General features: G+C 54.6%; 11 protein-coding genes across 11 annotated transcripts; 5 read left to right on the top strand and 6 right to left on the bottom strand.

Annotated features, from left to right (window-relative positions):
• Positions 1-768: 768 nt before the first annotated feature.
• On the top strand, positions 769-2275 carry CkaCkLH20_10084 (uncharacterized protein; the record flags this gene model as incomplete). Its single annotated transcript, XM_038892799.1, has 2 exons — positions 769-921; positions 980-2275. The coding sequence occupies 2 exons, from the start codon at positions 769-771 to the stop codon at positions 2273-2275; spliced, it is 1449 nt and encodes a 482-aa protein (XP_038742048.1).
• Positions 2276-2401: 126 nt separating this feature from the next.
• CkaCkLH20_10083 (putative 3' exoribonuclease) lies at positions 2402-3271 on the bottom strand (the record flags this gene model as incomplete). The annotated part of the gene is made up of 2 exons (XM_038892798.1): positions 2402-2915; positions 2985-3271. The coding sequence occupies 2 exons, from the start codon at positions 3269-3271 to the stop codon at positions 2402-2404; spliced, it is 801 nt and encodes a 266-aa protein (XP_038742047.1).
• Positions 3272-4191: 920 nt separating this feature from the next.
• CkaCkLH20_10082 (uncharacterized protein) lies at positions 4192-5121 on the bottom strand (the record flags this gene model as incomplete). Its single annotated transcript, XM_038892797.1, has 1 exon — positions 4192-5121. The coding sequence occupies one exon, from the start codon at positions 5119-5121 to the stop codon at positions 4192-4194; it is 930 nt and encodes a 309-aa protein (XP_038742046.1).
• A 1260-nt stretch (positions 5122-6381) lies between these two features.
• On the top strand, positions 6382-8031 carry CkaCkLH20_10081 (mitochondrial translocase complex component; the record flags this gene model as incomplete). Its single annotated transcript, XM_038892796.1, has 2 exons — positions 6382-7365; positions 7420-8031. 2 exons carry the CDS (start codon positions 6382-6384, stop codon positions 8029-8031), a joined length of 1596 nt encoding a protein of 531 aa, XP_038742045.1.
• A 538-nt stretch (positions 8032-8569) lies between these two features.
• On the bottom strand, positions 8570-8910 carry CkaCkLH20_10080 (uncharacterized protein; the record flags this gene model as incomplete). Its single annotated transcript, XM_038892795.1, has 2 exons — positions 8570-8642; positions 8702-8910. The coding sequence occupies 2 exons, from the start codon at positions 8908-8910 to the stop codon at positions 8570-8572; spliced, it is 282 nt and encodes a 93-aa protein (XP_038742044.1).
• Positions 8911-10225: 1315 nt separating this feature from the next.
• On the bottom strand, positions 10226-16457 carry CkaCkLH20_10079 (uncharacterized protein; the record flags this gene model as incomplete). Its single annotated transcript, XM_038892794.1, has 5 exons — positions 10226-12021; positions 13030-13638; positions 15288-15360; positions 15426-16309; positions 16370-16457. The coding sequence occupies 5 exons, from the start codon at positions 16455-16457 to the stop codon at positions 10226-10228; spliced, it is 3450 nt and encodes a 1149-aa protein (XP_038742043.1).
• An 802-nt stretch (positions 16458-17259) lies between these two features.
• On the top strand, positions 17260-17791 carry CkaCkLH20_10078 (uncharacterized protein; the record flags this gene model as incomplete). The annotated part of the gene is made up of 3 exons (XM_038892793.1): positions 17260-17415; positions 17473-17625; positions 17696-17791. 3 exons carry the CDS (start codon positions 17260-17262, stop codon positions 17789-17791), a joined length of 405 nt encoding a protein of 134 aa, XP_038742042.1.
• Positions 17792-17997: 206 nt separating this feature from the next.
• CkaCkLH20_10077 (uncharacterized protein) lies at positions 17998-18506 on the bottom strand (the record flags this gene model as incomplete). The annotated part of the gene is made up of 2 exons (XM_038892792.1): positions 17998-18405; positions 18456-18506. 2 exons carry the CDS (start codon positions 18504-18506, stop codon positions 17998-18000), a joined length of 459 nt encoding a protein of 152 aa, XP_038742041.1.
• A 475-nt stretch (positions 18507-18981) lies between these two features.
• CkaCkLH20_10076 (uncharacterized protein) lies at positions 18982-19656 on the top strand (the record flags this gene model as incomplete). Its single annotated transcript, XM_038892791.1, has 2 exons — positions 18982-19402; positions 19472-19656. 2 exons carry the CDS (start codon positions 18982-18984, stop codon positions 19654-19656), a joined length of 606 nt encoding a protein of 201 aa, XP_038742040.1.
• Positions 19657-21217: 1561 nt separating this feature from the next.
• On the top strand, positions 21218-22802 carry CkaCkLH20_10075 (proline oxidase; the record flags this gene model as incomplete). The annotated part of the gene is made up of 4 exons (XM_038892790.1): positions 21218-21261; positions 21315-21594; positions 21641-21933; positions 21989-22802. The coding sequence occupies 4 exons, from the start codon at positions 21218-21220 to the stop codon at positions 22800-22802; spliced, it is 1431 nt and encodes a 476-aa protein (XP_038742039.1).
• Positions 22803-22954: 152 nt separating this feature from the next.
• CkaCkLH20_10074 (uncharacterized protein) lies at positions 22955-23677 on the bottom strand (the record flags this gene model as incomplete). The annotated part of the gene is made up of 3 exons (XM_038892789.1): positions 22955-23266; positions 23328-23450; positions 23522-23677. 3 exons carry the CDS (start codon positions 23675-23677, stop codon positions 22955-22957), a joined length of 591 nt encoding a protein of 196 aa, XP_038742038.1.
• Positions 23678-24838: the final 1161 nt, after the last annotated feature.

Genomic DNA, 24838 nt, shown 5'->3' with positions numbered 1-24838 from the left:
AATAAGTCGGTGGCAGGGAGCTCACGGGCGCAAGGGGACAGCGGACATGCGACGAGGGGTGCAACACCAAGATGTTGGAGACATGTTCTTTGGTATCTTGGAAGCCTTACCGCACCGTCAAGGTTCCCCACATGGCATCACAGCGGGGGTCGGTTGAACCTGGAATGTATCTTTGAGCGTGTCATGGTAGGGAAGGTACTGGAATACCTGTTGTTCTGGGAGATCCCCTCATCGATGCCTGCGCCACAAGTTTCTTCCTCCAAAGGTTAGATGTGTGGCTCAAGCTCAAACAGCTCGTGTGGGGTCGTGGCTGGACTCTGTCAGTCAATTGGATTGGATGCCTGGACGTGACGGTGACGGGATTGACTGGAAATTTCCACGGTTCCATTCACTGTCGAATTGAGCCAGGTAAACGACGGAGCAGCGGTGCAGGTGAGGGGTTCGCGTCTCACAGTTCCACGCTGGCCTCTTTTCCCAAAGAAGAGAAAAAGAAGCCAACTTGACAATTATTCCTCCCCCTGCTAATTACCTGCTTTCTCGTTCTTTCTTCGTCAAGGCCCCCCCAAAATAAGAACGAGGTCGAAGTTGAAGCTGCTTACCTGGCCAAAGCTGAGCCCGGTCCCATGTTCCAAACCTTTTAATTCTCACGCATTTCCGTCCTCACTCTCTCTCTCTCGAATTGAACATCCAATTTCTCTTTCTCCAAGCAGCCTTCCCGGCGTCACATCCCTTCAAACCCCCACTCGCTGCTTAACTCTATCCACCGCGATGCATCACCCCACTCTGCTCGCTGCCGCTGGCGTCGCCGTTCTGTCGGCCCTGCCTGGCGTCAGCGCCGGCATATACTCAAAGAGCTCGCCCGTTCTGCAGGTCGACGCCCGCAGCTACGACAAGCTGATTGCCAACTCCAACTACACCTCTGTATGCGCCCCTTCACCAATCACATTACAGGCTTCGTCTGCTGACTTACACCAACAAGATCGTCGAGTTCTACGCCCCCTGGTGCGGTCACTGCCAGAACCTCAAGCCCGCCTACGAAAAGGCCGCCAAGAACCTCGCCGGCCTCGCCAAGGTCGCCGCCATCGACTGCGACGATGACGCCAACAAGCCCTTCTGCGGCGGCATGGGTGTCCAGGGCTTCCCGACCCTGAAGATCGTGAGACCCGGCAAGAAGCCCGGCAAGCCCGTCGTCGAGGACTACCAAGGCCCTCGCACCGCCACCGGCATCGTCGAGGCCGTCGTCGACAAGATCACCAACCACGTTAAGCGCGTCACCGACAAGGACCTCGACTCCTTCCTCGAGGGCGACAAGCCCAAGGCCATCCTCTTCACCGAAAAGGGTACCACCAGCGCTCTCCTTCGCAGCGTCGCCATTGACTTCCTCGACGCCGTCAAGGTTGGTCAGGTCCGCAGCAAGGAGACGGCCGCCGTCGAGAAGTTTAACGTCAAGTCTTTTCCTACCCTGGTGCTTCTACCCGGAGGCGACAAGGAACCCATTGTCTACGATGGAGAGATGAAGAAGGACGGTCTGGTCAAGTTTATTTCGCAGGTCGCCGAGCCTAACCCCGACCCTGCGCCTGCCAAGGACAAGAAGAAGGCCGACAAGAAGACTGAGAAGAAGGCGGAGAAGAAGGCCGACAAGTCTAGCTCCTCCACCAAGCCCGCCGCTACCGAGGAGGCGTCGCCAGAGCCCGAGACCCCTACCGAGACCCCGGCCTCCGAGGAGACTCCCGCGGCCCCCTCCGCCCCCGCCGTTCCTGCCATTCCCGTTATCGCTACTCCCGAGATCCTCCAGCAAGAGTGCCTCAGTCCCAAGTCCCATACTTGCGTCCTCGCCTTCGTTCCCGCCAAGGAGAACGACGATGCTCAGAAGGCCGTCAACAGTCTCGGCGAGATCGCGCACAAGCACGCCCAAGGCCAGCGCAAGCTGTTCCCCTTCTTTTCTGTCCCTGCCGACAACACCGCCGGCGCTTCCGTCGTCAAGGCTCTTTCTCTCAAGGGTGACGTCGAGATCGTCGCTGTGAACGCCCGCCGCGGCTGGTGGAGACACTACGAGGGCAACTTCGACGCGACGAGCGTCGAGAACTGGATTGATGCGATCCGCCTGGGCGAGGGTGCCAAGCAGAAGCTTCCCGAGGGCTTGGTTGTCGAGGAGGTCGAGACCCCCAAGGAGAGCACAGAGTCTACGGCGGCCACTGAGCCCACTCCCGAGGCGGAGACCGAAGCGCCCAAGGAGACGGTATCCGAGCCTCCCACTGCGCACGACGAGTTGTAAAAGCTTGTTCCGACACCTGTATGCATGGTTAGCTGGGGCTGTAACATAGTAATTGGTTGGGAATCTGACCGTTGAGAACATTATTCATTCCGCCATCATGATATATCTCCTTCCACCATGTCTGTCTTATGACTCCATCTCCAAGTCCAAGCCAGTTCCTCTTTCAACAGTACCTTCTTGCACCATCTGTCTGCCCTTTTCCTTCACCACTCGGTCCATGAACTGCCGCACCTGCTTGCAACCATCCACGCCAACAGCAAGCATGCCCTCCAGACGGCTGACCTGCACGCGACTCTCGCACACCAACACCGCAACTCTGTCCGTCAAGCCCAGAGTTCCCACCGTCAAGTACGGCAGCTCTTGCTCCTCCTGTGTGTTCAAATCCAGCAGCGGGTCGGCGCCATCGTCGGCGGCAGCGTAGGTCGATGTCGAGCCTGCAGTGCATGCGGCAATGTAGTCGGTCATGGGGATACCCGCATCGATGAGAGCCAGAGTCGAAGCATTGAGGAGTGCAGCCAGCAGGGAGCCATCCTGCGACAGCACGTGGAGCGAAATGGAAATGCTGCTGTGAGGGAAGAGATGGGTGTGAAGGTTCGCCGAGACAGCCTTGGCGATGGTGGCTTCGAGCTCCTGGTTACGCCTGTGAGGGTCAAAGGTTAGTCATTATTGCGACTTCAGCACATTCACACATCTGCCTTGGAAGACTCACTTGTCATTGCGACCGCGCTTCCTGCGATCAACCGAACTGAAGCCGGCAACGACAATGTTGACATTGACGGCAGCTTCCTTGGTCTGACCGCCCGCACCTCCACGACGCTGGGGTTCGGTCGGACCCGTCACGACGCACATGACCTTGGTGTGTCCCATCTCGAGGTAGCTGGAGCCGTCGGCGGCATCCTGCGTGCGGATCTGGGCGTGCAGACGTCGGAGCTCGTTCCAGCGGCGGCCGTCGACGCGCAGCAGCGCCATGGAGTACGTGGAGGTGTCGAGAGGCATCTTCAGTCGTCGCGAGGCTCTCCGATTGTGAGGTCGTTGGTATTTCAGTGACTCCGAAAGGCCGTTGTCTGATGATGCGACACGGACGAGGTTACGCGCAGACCAAACCAAAATTTTGGAAAGCGTCAATCCACCGCCTGGCACTTGCCGTTCTGGCAGCTGCAAAGTGGGATGGTGGGGCCGGGCGTCGGTGTCGGTGTCCCCGTTGACCGTCCCCGTCTTGGGTGGGTCCTGTCCGGGCACGGGCCATCGAACCCTTGTCGCAATGTCCCTCCCGAAATCGAAATCGCGGGGAAGCTGGCCTCCATCAACAGCAGGAGCTGCGAGAAACAGGAAAGGTCTCGAAACTAAAGCACGAGTCTAACATGGATGGCTCGGCTTGCTGTACAGACCACACGACACCTCGTTCAGCTGAAGCTTATTGGCGGGAAACAAAAACGCGGGGTAACGAGAGTCAATGCATGATGCACCTACTATCCGTCTTGGTTTGGTTTGGACGGGACGGTCCATCGGGGAATTCAGGGGAGCTGGTCTGGTGACGAGACGGGAAATAGGCCACACGGCTGGAAGAGAGAGCGTGTGTACAGAGAGCATGTGTGACATATTTACACCCAATGTGGGTGGATTTGCAGTAGATCACGACAGCATCATATCCTTAGCCATGGCAGATCAGGTACAGCTTTTGTTGGTAACACATCATGTTTCTCATTCCTCATGCTATTATTACATACAATCTCATTCGTTGCACGAGAAAAGTGCAGCAGGCCTATGACTGCCGCGACGGTTCAATCCAAACCCAATGCCGTATCCGCAGTCCAGCGTATCCCATACCGTGCCATGTCCCAGAAGCCAATCCCAGAGTTGCGAGTAAGTAGAAAATGCAAGCCGATGCGCACAAATGGGGTTCCACCATCGTGTCTTCAGGCCATCACTAAAACGCCTACACTAGACGTGTTGAATTCGGTCGGCGGCGGCACCAGCACCAGGTTACTGCTGCGCTGGGGTTCTTCGTCAGGCCCATCAGTCCATCCTCTTTCAGGACCCCAGTTGATCTTGCGGTTGTTCGCCGCAGTGATTTCGAGAAGTCCGCGCATCATTGCGCCCGACTTCTTGACGCTGGGCCACGCATCAAACGTGACCGTGTCAAGCCACGGCATCTCGTTCATCACCTCGGTGAGAAGAGACTGGCAGAAGCTCTCGTAAAATCCGTCGGATCGACGGAAGCCATTGAAGATACCATCGCTTGGATCACATTCGACCATGACTAACAATCGGCGGACATTGACACACTCGCGGAGTCCCAGCCCAGGGTTGACGACCCATCCTCGTGGCGGCTTACTCCAGCCGGGGCCGAGACGCAACTCCAGTGACGTGAGGTGCGATCTCGGGTTAGGCTTGAGGCGAGCCAGCAGCGGTTTCTTGGTCTTGAAGTATTTGCCGGGATGGGTTGGGAATATTCGGAAGCAGCGGCTGCTGTAGAAGTAGTGGGATACTTCTTGGTAGATGGTGCGGCAAACCCTCTGTATGCCGAGCTTTTTGTGGAGTTTCTTGTAGTTGTCTGGGTCGAGATCAATAACCTCGCCAGTGCCCTCGAAATAGTAGTCGTACACCTTAAGACGAAGCTCAGACGGCAGCGACATGAACGGAAAGGGTTTCGCCTTCCGTCTGGCCTTCTTCTGCTCAAGCGTGAGAGCACTCAATGGGAGACTGTTGACCTCGTTGTCCCAATCGACCTCGGAAGCGTACGTAGAAGGATAGGCCGAACTGAGAGGTGTCGTGAGAGTCGAGGAGATTGGCGTGGGATCGTGCGACGGCCCGAGGGCGCGCGATACCTTGACGCGGCGGACCATGGTGTGTACCGTGTGGTTGTGATTTCGAGGATTCGAAAAATGCCCGAAATATCTCTAGGGCGAGTCGTGGAATTGAGTCGTCGATAGGAGCGGCGGTAGTGGCGGGGTGGCGGGGTCTTTGTCGTGCAAAGGGGGTATCTAGTGGCTATGTGCAGAGATTTCAATAGTTGTAAGTTGCTGTATTCAGATGAAGCAGGTCGACAGGTAATCTCGAAGCAGGCAGAGAATCACAGAGGGTGGTCCCATTGTGATCGTAGCATCGAACTTGGGGACCACCCTCTAGAATTCACCACGCGCGACAGCCATGGTGACGATGAGGCGAGTGTAGAGGATGTGGGTTGCAGGAGAAATCGGGGGGAGCCGAGGGCGCCGAGATTTGAATCGGTTGATAGAGGAAAATCGAAGAATCCTGCCCTTCGAAGTCGCAATAGAACAGTAGGTGTTGGAGAATCCCGAGCGGAGGTATCGGGGTTGGGCTTGGTTTATGTGAGGGGGAGAGATGGAAGACGACGGACTGCATGAAGGTCACTGCCAGACGCTCCTGGCACAGAAGGAACCCACCAACGGACCAGAACATCAGCGCAGCACAGCGCAGTGCAGCGACAGCGACGTGGACGGGGAAAGCGCGGGCAAGGTTCGCACGTGAGCCGATGCTGGGGCGGTGGGTCTGGGTGATTAATCGACCAAGTCCGATTACACTGTAGCCAGGGCCAATCAGCTGAGGCAGAGCCAGAGTGGAACGGCCTCTGCATCGAAAATGACCTCATTGGAGGAGGCCGTGCCGATTTTGCTCCGTAGCCAGTGAGAGACGGGACGTCTTCGGCGGAAGAAATTCGGCGATAACATCGTCCAGGTCGCCCCGCGGTCGGGAGAGCTTGGGTCCCAGTCAAACTTTGACCCAATCAGAGCTCCAAATTCAATGATGAACCTTGATAGAGTGGGTAAATGTATCTTTCGCCTTTGAATCCGCAGTAAAATACATGCGGTGCACACAGCTGGGCTCCGTGCTCCCTGTCTGCCAAAGGTCAGTTCGTCGTCAGTGAGTTCACTTTTCTGAGGTGGTGCTCTCTCAAAAATTTCTAGTGCCTTCGTCAGGAATATCGCCAACCCACTCCACCCAACTTCGACATCGCCCACCAGGCTCACTTTCCTTGCCGGCGCATCACGTCCCACGCCATTTTCCTCCCACTCGGAACTGCATCATTCTGGGGTCTCCATACCCTTGTACATTTACACACAGACACTTGTCGTTGAAACGTCATGCTGTCGAGAGCAGCTCGCATTGCGCGCCTGCAGCCATCTGCGGCGCAGCTGTATCGCTCCGTCGCAACACCAGCTCCGAGATCTCAATTCGCGGCCGCAACGTGGAGCAGAACATACGCGAAGGCAAGCAAGCCCAAGGGTCCTTCAACATCGGCCTCCAAGTCTACCGATAGCCAGAAGCCCGCCGCCTCATCACCAGAGGAAGCATCACCATCCAAATCTTCAACCCAAGCCCCCGAGACCGAAGCCAAGTCAAATGCCTCCGATGCGACCGAAGTCCCCGAAGACAGTAAACCGACAGGTCCTCTGCCCGACTTGACGCAAGGTATCCCATCGACTCTCGCGTACGAGATGTCCGGGGCCACCAACAAGGCCGCCCTTGCTGCTATCGCCGAGGAGGACGCAGTCGCGTCGGGTGGCGGTCGCGGCCGTGGAGAGCTCCCCGATTCCGCATACGTCTCGTCCACAGACAGGAAAAGACAACAACTTGCAAACCGCATGTACCTCGCCTTCCTGGGTTTCTCTGTCGCCGGTATGATCTATCTCGGCCGCAACTGGGATGACCAGATCGACGAGAAGAGGCACGCCGAGGATGCGCCCAACGGCTGGGGATTCGAGGCTTGGTGGAACAGAGTAAAGGCGAGAGCGAATGACTTCATGAGCTACTACCAGGAGCCCGCCTTCGAGAAGCTCCTTCCGGATCCCGACCCGTCTTTCGAGCGCCCCTACACCCTCTGCATCAGCTTGGAGGACTTGCTCGTTCACAGCGAGTGGTCCCGCGAGCACGGTTGGAGAGTTGCGAAGCGACCTGGCGTTGACTACTTCCTGCGCTACCTCAGCCAGTACTACGAGCTGGTTCTCTTCACCAGTGTGCCGTTCGCCATTGGCGAGCCCCTCGTCAGAAAGCTGGACCCCTACCGCTTCATTATGTGGCCCCTGTACCGTGAGGCTACCAAGTACAAAGATGGCGAGTTTGTCAAGGTGCGTGAACGTCTTCAATCTCATCCGCGACACTTATACTGACCTCGATTCCAGGATCTTTCCTACCTGAACCGTGATCTATCCAAGGTCATCATTATCGACACCAACGAGAAGCGCGTCCAGCACCAGCCCGAGAACGCCATTGTTCTTCCCAAGTGGAAGGGCGACTCCACGGACAAGGAGCTGGTCAGCCTCATTCCCTTCCTCGAGTACATCCACACGATGCAATACGGCGATGTCCGCAAGGTCCTCAAGTCTTTCGACGGCAAGCACATTCCCACCGAATTCGCCCGTCGCGAGGCTATTGCGCGTGCGGACTTCCAGAAGCAGCTCGAGGCCAAGAAGAAGAAGGCTCCCTCTGGTATGAGCCTTCTGGGTGGCATGCTCGGCCTGAAGCCCTCCAACATGAGTCTCATGGTCTCACCCGACGGCGAGATGAACCCCCACGAGGCCCTGGCTCAGGGCAAGATGCTTCAGGACATTGCCCGTGAGCGTGGTCAGCGCAACTACGAACTCCTCGAGAAGGAGATTCGCGAGAACGGCGAGAAGTGGCTCAAGGAGGAGGCCGCCATGCAAGAGAAGATGCAGCAGGAGGCCATGCAGAGCATGATGGGCTCCTTCGGCGGCTGGTTCGTCAAGGGTGACGACCCCAACAAGAAGCAGTAAAAAAAAGAGGGAAAGGCTCCCTGACGCGGTTAATCAGCACAGAACGTGCGCGTTACTACTCCTACGACAACTTTTTTCTCTCCTCTTATCAAAATTACTTGTACTTGTATTATCGGGACGGGTTTCGGCGATGGGGAGGCGCCGCAACTTGCATATAGACTTGACGACGCGTGGGTCTGCGTATGTATGAATCTCTGTATACTACCCTACCTCTGGGCGACCATGGGAGAAGGAGCATGGTCTAGCTAGCTTGGTGTATCTATGTGAAGATATTGAGTCTCCGCACTTGGTACGTTTCGTGCTTGTTAACGAGTGTATGTTGCCTACAATTGGCTATTACATATCAAACAGACCCGCCGCCCGTCATGAACAGTCATGATTCCCTCTCCTCAACGCTTAAACCCTCGTACTTTGCTTTGGTATCTTTCCACCGATCACGATGTCTACTCGTTTCTTGATTGCTCCAGCCCTTCCGATCAAGTTCCGCCGCCCCTATCCCTCCAGCTCCTGATCCTCTGTTTCCCACGCTCAGTGCCCTCTAGTTGCGAGGAGGAAGCATACCCCTGCGTTCACACTCCTCGCAATTCGGGTTTGTGAGGCACTGAAATCGTCTGAACCCAGTGTCAGTCATGTCAAGGTGCACCTCTCGAGTGTGAGGGAGTCAACTTACGTTTCGAAGTCTTCGTCCGCCAGGCGTGCGCAGTCGCATGTGATGGTGCAGAACTTCCAGTCTAGGTCCAAGGGGAGCTCCTTGCCAGCGGCAATCAAGGGGTCTACCTCGTTGGTTGTGTCAGCCTTCTGCGCATCAGCCTTCTGAGTGGGCGCAGCCATGCCGTAGCAGGCGAGGAAGGTGAAGACTGTGATGTAAAGGAGTTGCATATTGGTGATCTTGAGTTTGGTCTGGGAATGGAGAAGTGAATATGGATGTGTTCTTGAACTATGAGGTGGTCTGCAGTGTTGGTAGGTGTTTGATCTCTGGCTTGATGGTTAAAACACCAACACCGAAGGATCGTTGGTCTTTTATATCTCGAAACCGACAGTCCAATGCTGTCCTCCAGCCAACATAACCTCTCACCGAGGTTGAACAGCTTCCCAAACGTCTTCACTCAGCTCTCACCGCCGCATCACCTGCCTCATGTTTGCTTCCAGCTAGCAACCGGCCACCGGCAGATGGAAAGCCCTGACCCAGCCTCGCGTGACCGAAACTTGACGAGTTGGTGATATCAACATCAGCAATGCCCCCGCACCGCCCGGAACATGTCAGGACCGACAGCTGACGTTGGAAATCGGCAATAGTCTTTCCTGCCCTGGGCCGCGCGGCGGTGTAGTACCGTCGCACAATGCAGTCGACAAACACATGGCGGCGGGGTAGGTCGCCATGACAGCTGCCCTAGGCAGACGACTCATAGACGCAAGCTCTTCCCGGTATACCGAGAGACCGGCGGTCTGCGTCAGGGGAGGCACAGAAGCTCCTCATGTTTCTTTCCGCAACAACTCGTACCGTAGAAGAGCTCGTGCGACGTGACAGAAGACGCGTTTAGCCGGGCCCAGATCCATGAAGTAAACTCATGTCCAGGCCGGTATGGTGTGATATTGCACATTGCCGGCGGCGGAGGCTTACCGGTCGTGGCGTAGGAGTCACCAATTCTGACGGGCGCCGTCGTACGGGAGCACATGGCCGGTAAGGTAGAGAGATGTAAGACCAGTCGCGGCCGCTCAGGCACGCCGGAAGATTTGAGAAACGTTAAAGAGTACGGTAACCCATCGCAACTGATTGCCAGCCACAATACAGATGTCTTTCTTGCGTCCCCAGCGGCGAGATGTCCGGCGTAGAATGCATCAGGCTGGGGCTGGGGGATGTCACGATGACTGCAGTGTCGCCTTGCTGCGGCGAGATCCTGAAGCACAAGATGAGGGGCAGCTCGCCTACCGATGAAGGGGCCGGGGAGGTAGGTATTTTTACAATTGCGACGGAACACAGGAGGCCGTGGAAGCAGGTACGCTTACGAATGTAGAACTCCGGGAGTTGCTGATGATCGCATGGGTTTGTCACCACAACCTGGAAGAATGCAGTTTGCGATCAATGGCCGAGAGAAACATTGCAGCGCGTGTGTGAACAATGTGACGAAATGAAGTGCTTTACTAAAAACTGAGACAGGCGTTGCCCTGCCGGGTATTTGAGCAACACAAATGACTATGATGATTTGACCTCCCCGTTCTCTGTCGGTTTCTTCGCTGCTCCGTTGGAGGGTACAGCTCCATTCGGAACACTTCCGTTCGTTTTCATCGCCCCGTTCAGCTTTGTGTTCGCTGGCAGTTTGTTTGCCTCCATGACGGAGAGGACAATATAGGCGATGATGCCAACGATCGCCACGAGATCCAAAATGTGTGCGAACCACCAAAAGTGCTGCGTCCCCAAGGCGCATGTTGCGTATTCAAACTGCCAACTCCAGGTCGCCTCGTCAAACCAAGCGCTGAGCAAGCCCGCGTTGCCGCCGAAGTCGCCCATCATGCTCCTGACCGTGATCTCTCTCAATCCCGGAGCACCAGGAGCACCGACAGCTCCCCGGCCCTTGGCAGTCGGCCATCGTTCGACCTGCCACTTCCTGTCGCCAAGGTCGCCGTCCGTCTGATTGATGTAGTGGAACGTATCACAACCCTCGTGATCATGCCCGTTGAGGATCACGCCTCGGCGACCTTTACCGTTACCGGGTGCCTCCGTGTTACCGCTCATGCCAAAGATGCCTTCTAGGAATCCCTTGCTAGCATCGTAGGAGAGGAGATTCTGCTCCTTGACGCCGCCGCCGTCGTGCTCGCCGTGGAAATCGAAAAAAGGCGAATCCACGCAGACGCCCTCGGGCTTGTACAGCGGGATGTGGGTGAGCACAACAGTGAAGTGGCCATTGTATTCGACAGCTGACGAAGTCTCGATAACCGAGTTGATGAAGGCGTAGGTAGCATCCTGCAGGGATGTATCCTTGGCCGGGGTGTCCAGGTTCATGTCGTTCAAGACGATGATGCGTATCTCGGGAGGAAGGCGGTCAGACTCGGGGTTCTTCTCGTCATCTACAAGAGTAGCATTGACTGCAGGATCTTCGACGGGCAGTTCGAAGCGAAGCTCGTAATTAGCTTTGCCAAAGAGGCGCTCGAAGCGTCCGAATCGGTCCTGGTTGATGTCACCAGCATATCCTATATCGTGATTGCCAGCAACGTTGATGACACGGCGCGACCAGACCGGGGATGGCTCCCCGGTTGTCGACAGATAGTCCGTAAGCTCATACTCCATAGACGGGTAGACGGCGGCTTCGTCCGGGACGCGCTCGGTGCCTCGCATAACGCGGTCCCAGTACCGGCGGCCACGACGGCGGAACTCTTCAGTGCCAATCCATTGGCTACCCAGAAGGTCACCAAGCACAGTGACGTGTGTAGGCTTGGTCCACCAGTTTACTGTTCGGTATATGTGGGCGAGGTAGAAGTCGTTGCCAAACAGGTCTATCCGCTTGCGAACCGACTCGAGCTCGTTGAAGACGTCCTCGAAAAAGATGTCGATCACGTCGTGGAGAGATTGGCGAATACGCTGTCGCAGCGAGTTTTCGGCCTTGAAGGTTATTTGTGACCAGAAACTCCTCGCGTGAGGAAACAACGGACCGCCGTGCTTTCGAATGGAGGTATCGCCCTCGAGCTGGGGATCGCCAAGTGCGAGCAGGCGGAACGGGGCAGGGCGCGCGCCGATCGTTTGGAGGGGGATCGGCAAAGGGAGATGCTGCCGCGCAGCCTCGAGGAAAGCAGCATTGCCGCCAGGTTCGACGCTATTCGGAGTGTCGCTGCCGTTGCTGGGAACGACTGGGAACGCGCAGCCGAGGAAGACGGGGTAGAGGTAGAGGTAAAAGGTCGAGACTACCGCCAGCGGGATGAGTAGGCGGAGGCCATGGCGGAGGATGGCCACGAGGGACATGTGGCTGGCAGCATCAGCAGAGGTCGGCGGCGACTCTGCGGCTGTGGTTGTGACGGTCCCTCCTTTTCGTGGTTCTTTGGGTGTTGAGTGTTGTTTTGAGAGAAAGGAGAAGAAGAGAAAAAAGTTCAAGCCTTCGTCGCAATTTCTTGCCGGGGTGATAACCTGACATTGACAGGTCTGGAAAAGGGGTCCAATGGGCACAGTGAGTTACGCGCCATGATCTCACTGTGTCTGGGGTGCTATAGTGGGTACGAACAGGCCCCTGCTCGCCTCGTCTTCCCAGCGATCGCGGTCCAGACCACCGACGTCACTTGTCTCGACACTGTGTCGAGCTGCTTTCATTTAGACTCAGATCGAGTCTTAGTCTGGCTCACTTGAGCTCATGGATGCGGCTGTAATATTGTAACATGGCTTCTTTTGATTTTAAATAAGTCTGAAAGCTTTTAGTTTGACCTTTTGAGGACCTGACAGCATTTTGTAGTCCGGCCTGGCTTGCGCAGCTTGCTCTTCAATCGCGAACTTTTTCACAGAATATTCTGACCAGACTGATGCTTTTCAGGCTTCGTCTGCTGTATCCTGGCATATCGGCTCGCTCTGCTTACTTTACCTAGTGTCTCAGGAAGTCATCATCATGGTCTCTAGGTCACGCCACCCGGTGGCTTGTAGCTGAAGAACTCATTAACCCATTATGTACTCAGAGGTAGACAGGCAGAAGTGCTGAAACTCCTTGTTCACGATCACTACTGCTGGAGTATCGCAATACATGTCTCAATAGAGAGCCTGGCAAGAACTCTTCCACAAACAGAATACAGCATCAGTCCTGCCAGGGACTGAAAATATCTCATTCGCAAACTGAAGCTAGATGGGAGGAACAAGATAGCCCGGATTTCCATGCAATGATGGCACACTACCAATCGCGGTCTCCCCACTGCAAAAGGTATCGATACACCAGTTGGCACAGTGACGGTAAACCACCAACGATGCGACGTCAGGAGGATTCGGAGGAGGTATCTTGATCTGCCTGGACGGTCTGATTGCCGTACCCAATGGCATCAGATTGGCGTTTGGGTCGTAGAATTCCGGATACTGTCTGAATATCTCCGGGTCAAGCTTGAAGCGTGGCACCCCATCATTCAAACCCAGCATGCGAAAGGCCGTTTCTGCATAGCTGGCTGTGAACAAGTCTTCGAGGCTCGGGGCTGGAAGCATTGTCACAACCGCCTCCTCCGATACCAGTGGTGGCCGACTTCCCATGGTGGGAATATCTCCCTGTCTCTTATGACTGCCGTCGTCTTGCTCGAGATCCACCAGACTTTCCATGGCACAGATCAAGTCCCAGATCCTGATGTAACCGCGGCCTTTGCCGTGGGCGAACAAATCAGAGCACTCAACCTCGACGACGTATGAGGTTGCAACGTCGCATATGATTTGATCCAGGTACGGGTTTGCCGAGTGGAAGAGGATCAAGGCATCCCTGATCGTGGGAAACGGGCACCAGTCGATCACACTCGGGTACTTCTCCGACATCTGCAACGCTGATGGGCGATATGAAGCGTGAAGACGCATGTATGCTTCGCGAGAATGACTCATCTGCCACAGGGCGATGTCGGCAATGTTTCTCGAGTAGTTGGTCGCATTGTACCAACTCAAAGCTAAAGGTCGACTGGTACTATTGAAGAATGACAGCATCACCTTTGTAGAATCACGTAGTCTATCACTGTTTCCTAGTAAGCTTTGGATCTTCGACTGTGAAGGGGCTTGCAGAACAACCACGTACAGAGTGCTGTCTGTCAATGTCTTGGAGTTCAAAGTGCTCCATATTCTTCTAATAAGGGGCTGCATCATTCTCATATGATCGGAGAATGAAGAGTTGGTGAGTTTTGAGCCATCCGACAGCCTAGACTGGAACGCGGCCGGTCCCATCTGGTACTGATATGACCAGACACCTGACAGACTGTCCAAGAGAGGATACGGCTGATTTCCAAACTCCAAGAATTGTTCTTCGGCATCCGTGACAGGGCAAGGGGCTCCAGTATTGCTGAAGGCGAATGTGGGTGCGCTCGTGGAAGGTAGGAAGACACCTTCTTGAGACGATTCTGTCATAAGATTTGAGGCATCATTTGGCTGATTCAAATTCACCCCTGAATGTTCACAGATGGGTTTCTCATTGAATGATGTCGTGCTCGGCGCAGCCATGTCAGGGAGTCCTTTCTCCAAGTGTTGCGGGGTTACAGAGTCTGGAGGGGAACCCGAGGCGGCTTGTGCACCACAGACTGTCTGATTCATTGCCGTCGACAGCGAATTCAATGAGCTCTGTATCGTTTTCAACTTATTGATCGCAGCTATCAGCTGTTCCCGTAAAGAGCGGTTCTCCCGCTCCAGCCGCGCGATTTGCTCGTTGTCCGAGTCGCCTCGAGCCTGAAGCCGACTCTCTAAGTCTCTAATATGTGCAGTTTGCCGCTTGCGAAAGGCTTGCTGTGACAGCCTGTTGCGAGTTCTAATGAGGAACTCAGTAACCCTGATATCTAACATCGCGTTATGCATCAAAGGCGGCGAGTCGCACCCACCTTTTCTGGACCAAGGTAGACATCTTGGGATCATGGCTTTGATCGCCTCTGAGTTCCGACATTCTGGAACAATCAATTACGTCTGGGAAGTGGTCACAGTATAATTTTCTGGTAGAGTCGAGATGAATAAACATAGCATTGAATGGCGGTGTCTATTAAGGTTACCTTACTCCACGGCGATACGTGTAATTCGCGCCCTATGCATGTAATATGTACGATCATTGATAAGACAGATAACAGTCAATGTGACTCACTTGCATGGTCGAATATTTTACCCGCCCTGGTGATCGATGATGTTCAAGAGTTCTATAGTCAAGGGATTGCTCGATTCCTGAGAGTTTGCCGTGTTGAGATTGGTGAGGATGAAGGGAAAAGGACTTTCCTGCGAAGGTCAGGGCATCATTGTTTCCAACGGCTTCAAAGGTTTGCCAGCAGAACTCACATAATCATGAAATAGGCACTGGAAATCTTTCCATCGGCGCCTCCCAGACATTTCTTTCACAAAAGTGTGCCAGTGTCAATTGACCAGACATTGGCTCATCACTCCTTGAATGTGATTCCGGCTAGAATTTGCGCCTGATATTGTCTACTTTGAACTACACCAGTATATGTGACGTTAGGATGAGCTCGCTCGCCTCTAGTAAGACCCGAGTTCTAGAGCCTGGCAAGCGGACCATGCTTCCTTACAACACCCAGCGACGCTGGGGTGATGTCGGCAATCGAGGTACACCCACACAACTGCATGCATCTCTTGAACTCGGCATACATGATGTCCAAGACTTTAGTGACTCCTGCTTCACCATCGCACTAGTTTTGAGAGGAATTATCAGCCACATCTCGATAGGATTAGACGGTCGGATATATGTACATACCGCGAGTCCCCAGATCACTGGCCGTCCGATCCAGACACAGTCGGCGCCCAAAGCCACTGCTTTGAAGATGTCGGTTCCGCTGCGGATGCCACCGTCAATGTGAACCGGAATCCTACCCTTGGCAGCCTTGACACAGTGCGGCAGCACATCGATCGTAGCCGGAGTTTCGTCAAGTTGTCTTCCGCCGTGGTTGCTGACAATGACTCCATCGCACCTGTATTGAACAGCGAGCTCCACGTCTTCTGGTGTCAGAACACCCTTGATCCAGATCTGCATTTGCGTGACGCTCTTCAGCCAGGGAATCTCCTTGGCCCAAGAGTGAGAGCTGGAGTTGATGGCATCAAACCCACCCTCATGCGTCGTGGCTCGGATGGTCTCCGACGTCCGCTCGAACATGGGCAGTGAAAGTCCCTCGGGAATCCGAAACTCGTTGCGAGGTTCGTTGTAGCGGACACCCAGTACAGGGCTATCGGCCGTGAGGAAGATGGCCACACAGCCTGCCTTCTCCGCCCGCCGGATGATGCGAAGTTGAGACTCCCGATCCTTCATCGTGTAAAGCTGCATTACGTGTTGAATGGGTCCAGCCTGGAGACCGGCGTCTCTTATCTCCTCAACGGAATGGTTCGCAAACGAGGAGACACCCATGTGCACCTTGCGTTTGGCGCACGCCCTGCTCGTTGCCAGCTCACCGTCAGGATGGGCCATGGCTTGAACTCCTGCGGGTGAGACGCATAGCGGGAAGTCAATCTTCTGACCGAACAACGTGACGCCAGTATCGACGCTGGACACATCGACGAGGACGCGGGGAAGCACTCGGTACTTGGAGTAGGCTGTGGTATTCTCCTTCACGGTGATCTGACCCGTCGAACCCGCATCATAGAATTCTGGTGGTCGTGCTGTTAGGAGACAGGTTTTGATTCGACGTTCTCATGAGAAACCCTCACCTCTCGCAGTCGATGAAAGCTTCATCGATGCCGCCTGTTTGACATCCTCAATGCTGAGAAGCATTTCCTTGCCGGTTCGTTGAGACATATTCGTGCCGTGATCTGAGAGGCGTCGATGCAGTTTCGTCGGGGTGTTTGCTGAGGGGAATCGACAGGGCTTTTAATGCAACTTTGGCGTGAGTGACACATGATGCCGCCCACCGTAGACTCCCTTTCCCCGACTTCTTATCTCTGCATCGGTCGGCATCCTCGCGCAGGACGGGAAGACCGCTCAATGACAAAACGAAATGGCGATAACAAGTTCTCGACCCGGATGGTCGTTTTGGGCATGCACCGGTGATATCAGCGATGACAATCCACCTGCGTGCCAAGGTGGCTTCGTAGGGCGCGCTCAAAGCAAGTTGACTAACACCCGATTGACTAACACCGCGGAAGTGAACCCCGCAACTGAACTCCGATCTCACTCAACTTCCGCCCGATGATCGGCCTCCCACTCGGACGGCCAATAAGACAGATACCACCGATATCACGGCATCAAATGCAATACGCCGCGCAATACAATGCAGCCACCCTTATAATCTGGTCATAGATATCTCGCCATACCCAACGAGTACACATTTAGAACAAGATATCACAGCATGATCTCCACAGAAATTGACTAACAACGGGTTGACTAAACTTACATCGCTCTTTCGTCTGAATTGAAGTCCGGCATCAACGTGTTGAGATATTCATAGAGAGGTGAACTCGATAAAAAATCCGCCTATAAGAAGTCCTAGGATGTCATAAAAGGCATCTTACTATCTTCTCCAGCGTCGAGAAACGCTTCGTCGCTTGCTGTCTTCTCAATTCACTTGATTACTTACTATTCATCACACAAGATAAGAATAATGTTGGGCAAGCCTGTCCTTTCTTCAAAGGCGCCAGCGCCGCTCCCGTTCCTGTCTCAGGCCATATCAATCAATGGATTTATCTTCTGCTCTGGGCAGATTGGCGTTGATCCGTCGACAGGAGTCCTGGTTGAAGGCTCTATTCAGGAAAGAACGGTTAGTGAATGCACAAACACGTTGGGGTTCTTGATCACTCACAAATGTCCTTATCAGAAACGAATCATGCTCAACCTCAACGCAGTCTTAGAGGCAGCAGGAACAGACCTCACGAATGCGGTCAAGGTCAACATCTTCCTTACGAGTCTCAAGGACTTTCCGGCAGTGAACGAGACGTATATCGAGTTCTTTCCAGGAGACGTGAAACCGGTCAGTGCTGACATCCCGATGTTGATCTTAGTTCCGCAGAGCTGTAGCTGACAACGTGATTCACACGCAGGCGAGAACATGTGTTGGAGTTCGAGAACTTCCTTTCGGGACCGATGTCGAAATCGAGTGCGTGGCAGCTGGTGGATCGCCGGGAACACGACTGTGAACTCAGTAAAATAATATGATCTTGCGCAAGGCACGCACCGTAGCCTGCAAGCTTTTAGTTTCACCATGTCGTTGATACTCGTGAGACGCAGCCAGAGTGATATCGTGAATCATCTTCTACTAGCTGCCAACTTTGGGTATGCAGTGTGTCATGCCGGTACCTCCGGTTCCCCAACGCCGTGCACAAATGCCGAACTCGATATTCAATCATTCATCAGATCCCATGGCCTCCTCTTCCTCCACATCATCGTCCAGACTCGGGATCTCGACCAGGAATTCGGGCTCATCCAGGTCGAAGGAGAATGCGACAGGGCAGCCATCCCGCAGCCCCTTTCCGATAGGTGTGTCGCTGCTCTTGACCTTGATGTTCTTCCATCCTTGTGACAAATCGTTCGCGTTCACGGGCAAGGCGTAGGCAAGCTCGACATCGCCTTCGGGGATATCGGTTGTCTCGGGTGACCCTTGTTTGATGGCGAGGCCGTCGGGAAATCGGTCGCGGAGAACGTCGAGCAGCGAGGTGGTTATTTCGGAGAATTTCTGCTGGCTGTCGATGAACATCAAGATGGTATGGACTCCGTACTTGAAGCGTATCGAGTAGAAGGTGTCGTCGATTTCCTAGACGAGGGTCAGCCTCGGTGTGGGAGGAATGAGCTAGTCGCCCATACCATTTTCGAAGGTAAATCTTTTGTGATCTCTAAAAGAACCCCGCTTTCCAAAGCTCGTTTTTCTGTTGCGATGGGTGCAAAATGAAAGGTAAAACGGATTGACTGGCGTCTGCAGGTGTGGGCGTTGTCGTCGGAAGTGAAGCAACGAAAATGTTTGGAAGAGTTGGATTCAAGCGATGGCAACCTCTGCAGGCAAGCGCGAAGCTGGATGGCAGCTGCGGGCCGACGCGGGGCAATCTTGAGGGGAAGGATGCGCGACCACGTGACTGCGTGTTGAGCTGTTCAGTGTGTAGGTTCCGGGGTGCCTTCTCCGAGTTGCGGCGGGTCCAAGCTCCTCCCGGGGCCGATTTGTTTTGCGCCCGAGCCAGAGCTTCATTTCGCATCGTCATTGTCACCTTATACTCAATCGCGACAAACCTGCCAACCACTCCTAAACAACCTCGAGAACTCCCAGACGGATACCCTCCAGCGAGAACCGAGACGATCGACCCTACCCGACGATTCAGCCCTCACTTGCAACCCACGAATGCCCACCATGGCCGAACGCCGACAGACCATGGCTGAGCACTTCAACATGAAGCCAGCCGAGTCCCGCCTTTCCATACCGACGCCAGCTCGGATACCTCTTGCCGGATTGACTGGGTTCGGTATCGGAATGGCGCTCGGTATTGCCCAAGGAGGTCAAACTGCTCAGCTGCGCTTCCGCGCCGAACACGCACACAAGATGCCCACCACCACCACCGGATGGTACCTCTACCACAAGAGCAAGAACTACCACACCATGTACGGTAGCCTTCGCGAAGGTCTTCGTATGGGTGCCAGGTTGAGCTTTTGGACCCTGATGGCATTCGGCCTTGAGAGCACCGTCGACAGATATCGTGGCAGCACCGATCTCATCAGTACCGTCCTGGCAAGTTTGACCGTTGCTGGCAGTTTCAGTCTCGTCAGTAAGTGACATACAGCAATCTTTAAGCTCAGCCCTGTGAACTATTTGTCTGACATCGGTTCCCGTACAGACCGCTTTTCTCTTCCCACCGCTGCCCGCACGGCCCGATACGGACTGCTCTTTGGACTGGTGTACGGCGGAATGCAAGATATTGTTGGCTTTGCTCGCGGTCGCCCCATCGGATACGTCGAATTTTTCCGCAAACGCTTCGGATCAGGGAAGACGGCCAAGATCCTGGAGCAGCCGCAAGCTTAGACCAACTGCGTCCTTGACGAGACTGTTATTTTCAGCAAGGGATTCGGTGTCAACAGGTCGGCCTCAACGCACGGAATCATGAAGGACTGGTCAGTCATGTCATGATCTGCGGCAGCTACTGGCGAGGGACATGTCTCCCTTCTCGCCAGTTGCAAAGGACTCCTTGAACCGCCCGGCTGAACAGGCCGGCCTCGACGGAGGCTGAGAGCAGAACTTCATGTTACTCGAGATGGTCCCACGCCCAGCTGAGGCGTCAGGACATCTGCCACACGTTGGCTTGTATCACCTAGCCGGGTCAGTGGTCACTGGCAGCGCTGCTTCGCCAGGATGCCTCAAGTGGCATTTTCTTCAAAGATGATGAACTGTCCACGACCATGGCGAGAGAGGCGACACTGGTGGGCTTATCGGGAAGTACGAGTTGGGGAAGGTTTAACTTCCGGCAGAGACTCCCGATTTAAGTCAAACACCATCTAGAGATATGTTCGTCGGATCCAAGTATGCCCATACGAAGTGCGGAGACGCATCCTATGGAAGGACGGGAAAAGAGACGGGCCTGCCGATATCAAGGACACCTATAAACGACGCCTCCCAACGCGGATGATGGCAGGGAGATGCGGATGAGCGCGGCGATCTGACATCGAAGACGGGCGAAGGTGAGATTCTTTGACAGATCTGAGGCTCACGAGGGTGGGTGGGATCTTGTCACAACCGGAAGGTGTATTCAAAGGTCGGAACAAGGTTGTGGGCAGAGCAATACGGCATTCGGGGTTGAGATGGCCCTCTCTGTCTCAATGACCAGGGAATCACAGCGTAGGAACCGAGCTTGCTAGCCAGCCTCATGAATACAGCCACAAATGTCCATCACTTTCTTCATTCCAGGGTCCGCCGGCCCATGACAGCACCTGACCCAAACACCACGTGAACTCCAAGGTGGCACTCCCAGTCCTCCGCCGATCCCATCACCTCTCACCTCACCAGCACCTCCTTCATTCGCCAATCCGTGCGCCATTCAGGGTCCATCCGATCCGATCGCGCCGCTTCCGCATGCGGCTTACATCGGCCTCCCTCTCCCCGCCAATGGCCACAGACGGTCCACGTGATGGTCAATCCGCCAAAGATAAGCGGCGCCGCACTCGGGCTGGGCGGGAACTTGCTAGGCGCTCTCTCGCGCGCAGGAATACCATGTACACCACTCGTTTGCTCCTGCGCAGATAACGGCTCGGTTCACATCCATCAGGAAGGCGAGAAGTGAGGTCAAGGGTGCGTGTGTAATGTTTGTCTGAGTCTGGTCCGTGGGTCGAGTACCTGATCTTGGACGGACTGGACTGACGGATCGGCCGCAATGGCCAAGAGATAAAGGAGGAAGGAGGTAGTGGCATCGTGGGATATAATAGCTCCCCGTTTTCCCAGAAACTACGAGGCCCTGATATATTTACGTAGTACTTGCCCAAGTGCTCGACTATCGTATATTGTCGTCATCATTACTAGACCTTTCACTGTGGCGTTGTCTCCCTCCTTCCCCCGCAGTGTACTGTTGTGTCTTACATGAAATAACAGCCAAATGGCTCGGTCTCTGCACAGACTTGGTCTACCGGGTGCACCCAGGTCAGCTGTCTACGCGTCCATCTTACAAGAGCGCGTCGTTGCTGGGAGGAGAGTGAACGTCATCCCGCCACTATTCGCAACATCACCCAGCAGGCGTTCATACCAAACCTTTCAGATGGCGACGAAAAGGCATATCCATTCTTCCGCCAAAAGGCCGTCTTCGAACGAGCAGATGTTGGTCTCAAGCACGTCAGCTGCTCTGGAGCCCTCGTCATCAGCACCACCGGCTCCGGCACCTCTCAGCGTGCTGCCTCTACATATGATCCTCCGTTCTCTCCTTACGACTACAGTATCGTCATCACCCGTACTACTCTCGCCTTCGCTGTGGATAATGTCGGTTCTCGCAAATACCACGAATCCGCTGCTCAACCCCGACAAGAACCCGGTGTTGCGGGTTTTCTTAAAGCACACTTTCTACGCCCAATTCTGCGCCGGAGAGAACCCAGCCGAGGTCGGACAGACCATTGCAAACCTGAAGAGTATCGGCTTTACGGGTGTCATTTTAGGATATGCTAAAGAGGTGGTTCTCAGCGACGCGCAAACCAAGGACTTGGCCTCATGTGGGGAGGGCAAGACGGCGGAGGAGTGCATCCGAATTGAAATCAACCCTTGGGCTCATGGCACGATGGAAACAGTCAAGCTTGCACAGCCTGGGGATTTCGTCGCACTCAAGTGAGTCCCTTCTTCCTCTTCTTCGTGTATTCTCTACCATCTAACACTATCGCAGATTCACAGGCGCAGGCCGTCAGGCACTTTACACCCTCTCCGAACGCCTCCCTCCATCAGAAGCACTGACCAATGCCATCGATGCCATCTGCTCCTTCGCCGCAGTGCGAGGTGTCCGCTTGCTTTTCGATGCCGAGCAGACTACCCTTCAGCCCGGGATTGACGACTGGACAATCGATTACATGCGCAAGTATAACAAGCAGCCCGGGAAGGCCGTCATCTACGGCACGTACCAGGCATACCTCAAGTCCACGCCACAGACACTCCAGCGCCATCTAGACGTCGCTCGCGATGAGGGTTTCACCCTCGGCGTGAAGCTGGTGCGCGGCGCTTACATCGGCTCCGACCCAAGACATCTCATCCACGACACCAAGTCTGACACCGACGCCGCATATGACGGCATTGCGGAAAGCTTGCTCAGGAAACAATGGGGCGATGTGTTGAAGGGAGACTCGCAGATGCCGCCCGTAAGCTTGGTCCTAGCATCACATAATGCGGAGTCGGTCAGAATGGCGAGGGCCATCTGTGATGCGGGCGAGGCTAAGATTGACATTGCGTTTGCTCAGCTCCAGGGGATGGCAGATGAAGTCAGTTGCGAGTTGGTGTTGAAGAAGTCGGACGGCAATGATACGAAGGCGCAGGCAGTAGAAGCATACAAATACCTCGTCTGGGGATCGACGGGTGAGTGTATGAAGTATCTTCTGAGGAGGGCGCACGAGAACCGCGATGCGGTGCAGCGGACGCGAAGTGGACGTGATGCAATGTGGAGTGAGCTTGTGAGGCGGATCAGGGGCGTGATCGGGATATCCCTTTAGGTAGCCGGTGTTTTCTGCGAGGAGTTGGCGCCTGGTAATATGTTAGGGAAAGTTTCATGTAGAGCAATGATGACGACTTACGAGCTCGCACCTTGTTCAGCGTCGGGCCATGAGCATATTATGGCAGCATGCGACGGAGCTGAAGAGTATGTTTAGGCGGTACGCAAGGCCATGGCTCCCAGCACAAGGCTTTCGAGCTCCTCCTTGTGTTGTGCCTCGTCCTTGATGCCGTCGAGCCAAGCGAGACCATTGAGCTTGTAGTACTTGCGGACCTTGGCCCAGTCGGTGGATGTGGCAATGGACTCGTCGGTGAAGGGAACGGGTGTACCCTGGAAGTGTTCCTTGAGGTGCTTCTCGACTTCTTCGGCGGACTTGGGTCCGGCGGGGGTGGGGGAGACGATCTTGACGGCGATGACGTCTTTGCTCGAGGGGCTAATGCCGTACCGACGGTAGGCCTCTGCGATCTGCACATTGTCAGAGATGGGTATCAAATCAACACCAAGATGCCAAAGAGGTGAGGCGTACGTTGTTGGCGGAGCTGAGAGAGGCGACGAGTTCGGAATGGACGTTGGGAGTCTTGAGGCTACCATCGACCTTGGCGGTTACGGCCTTGAAGGCTGCAGCGAAGATGTGGGTTCGTGAGACGGCCTGGAAAGTATGGTTGTCAGCGGCGTCGCGACGCGTGGGTAAGTCTGCTTTCGCAAGAAGATTGTGCGTACCACAGATGCGTCAATCAAGGCATACTCGAAGTCTGCATTGCGAGCTAACAGCTGGGAGTGGAGGAAGGCGGCATTCTGGACGTCCTTGAAGAAGGCAACGTGTACGGCATGGTCGGCGGGCACGTGGTCGATGGGAATGGTTTCAATGAGAGACATTTTGGCAGATGCAAGAAGAGTCGAACGAACGAAGAAGAATCGGAAGGTTAGCTCGCAAAGGACAGAATGTTGGGTTGTGGTAAGGAGGTTGTTGGAAGACGAAACTATCGCGGGGTCGGTAGGAAAAAAAAAACAAAAAGTAGAATTGAATTTCGCAGGGAAGGTGCAAGCATCCAATGTTCAGTTCAGTTCAGTTCCAGGTCTTGCTGCCAAAAATGTTATCGGCGATAAACGGTGCTTGGAGGGGCACTTTCATGGCGGGGTTCCAGACCACGTCACAGGCCCACCTCACTCACATTCGGTATTTGGTTCCACTTTTCCCGCCAGCTCCCGGCCGTGACGCGGAACGGAAGGCATCTTTTAGTCTACATGCCTGGGGTACCGGACGTTACTTTTGAAGAGACTGAAGCTTCATCACCAGAATAGATATCAACGGCCCGCATGTTGAACAATGTGCTGAGGGGTCGCAGAGCTTAAGATGACCCCGAACCCTGCTGAAGCTTCAGAAGCCTTACTTCACCATTCGGTCTTATTTTCTGGACTCGAATTACCTTACTTTCTGCTCACCTTTGATTGAATAGCCTTGGAAGGTACGCGTCGTTATCATTTCACTGCATGGCACCGCGTCATCTACACGGGGACAGTGTCCACCACTGCTTGCTTGGTGGTGGCCTCCGCATTCGTCTTATTAGGCAAGCTGCGAGATTGAGTTCCGATATTTTCGGTTCAATTGGAGTCTCGCTCAATTGCCTTGAGTATTGGGTATTCCCGCACCTTGCTAGTTGGAGTTTGTTCACACTGCCGCGTGCTCCCCTATCAACTTACTTTAGACGTGAGGGCCGGTAACGGCTGATCAGTCGGCACATGTTCAGACGAATCAACCTCTCAGGAACTTTATACCATGCCCGACAGCCTTGAAATGACGCGGCACTCGGGGATATTCAGAAGCCGTGTTTCCAACATTGAATTGACTGTTTGGCCCCCGCGATATAGCCTCCAATGGCCAAAGGGAGCGTCGTCGTGTACCTGCCTCTTGGCAGCGACTGACAACTCGACTCGCCAAAGCTACACACAGACTTCCTTAACCAAGCAGTCATGGCACATCTTGGCGTTCGGTACGCATTGGATGGACGTTGATGAGTCCGTCAATACAAGCGAGCC

This window comes from Colletotrichum karsti (assembly GCF_011947395.1).
Source record: "Colletotrichum karsti strain CkLH20 chromosome Unknown Scaffold37, whole genome shotgun sequence".
In the NCBI taxonomy this organism is placed as follows: Eukaryota; Fungi; Ascomycota; class Sordariomycetes; order Glomerellales; family Glomerellaceae; genus Colletotrichum; species Colletotrichum karsti.
This window is presented reverse-complemented; position numbering and strand designations above follow the sequence as displayed.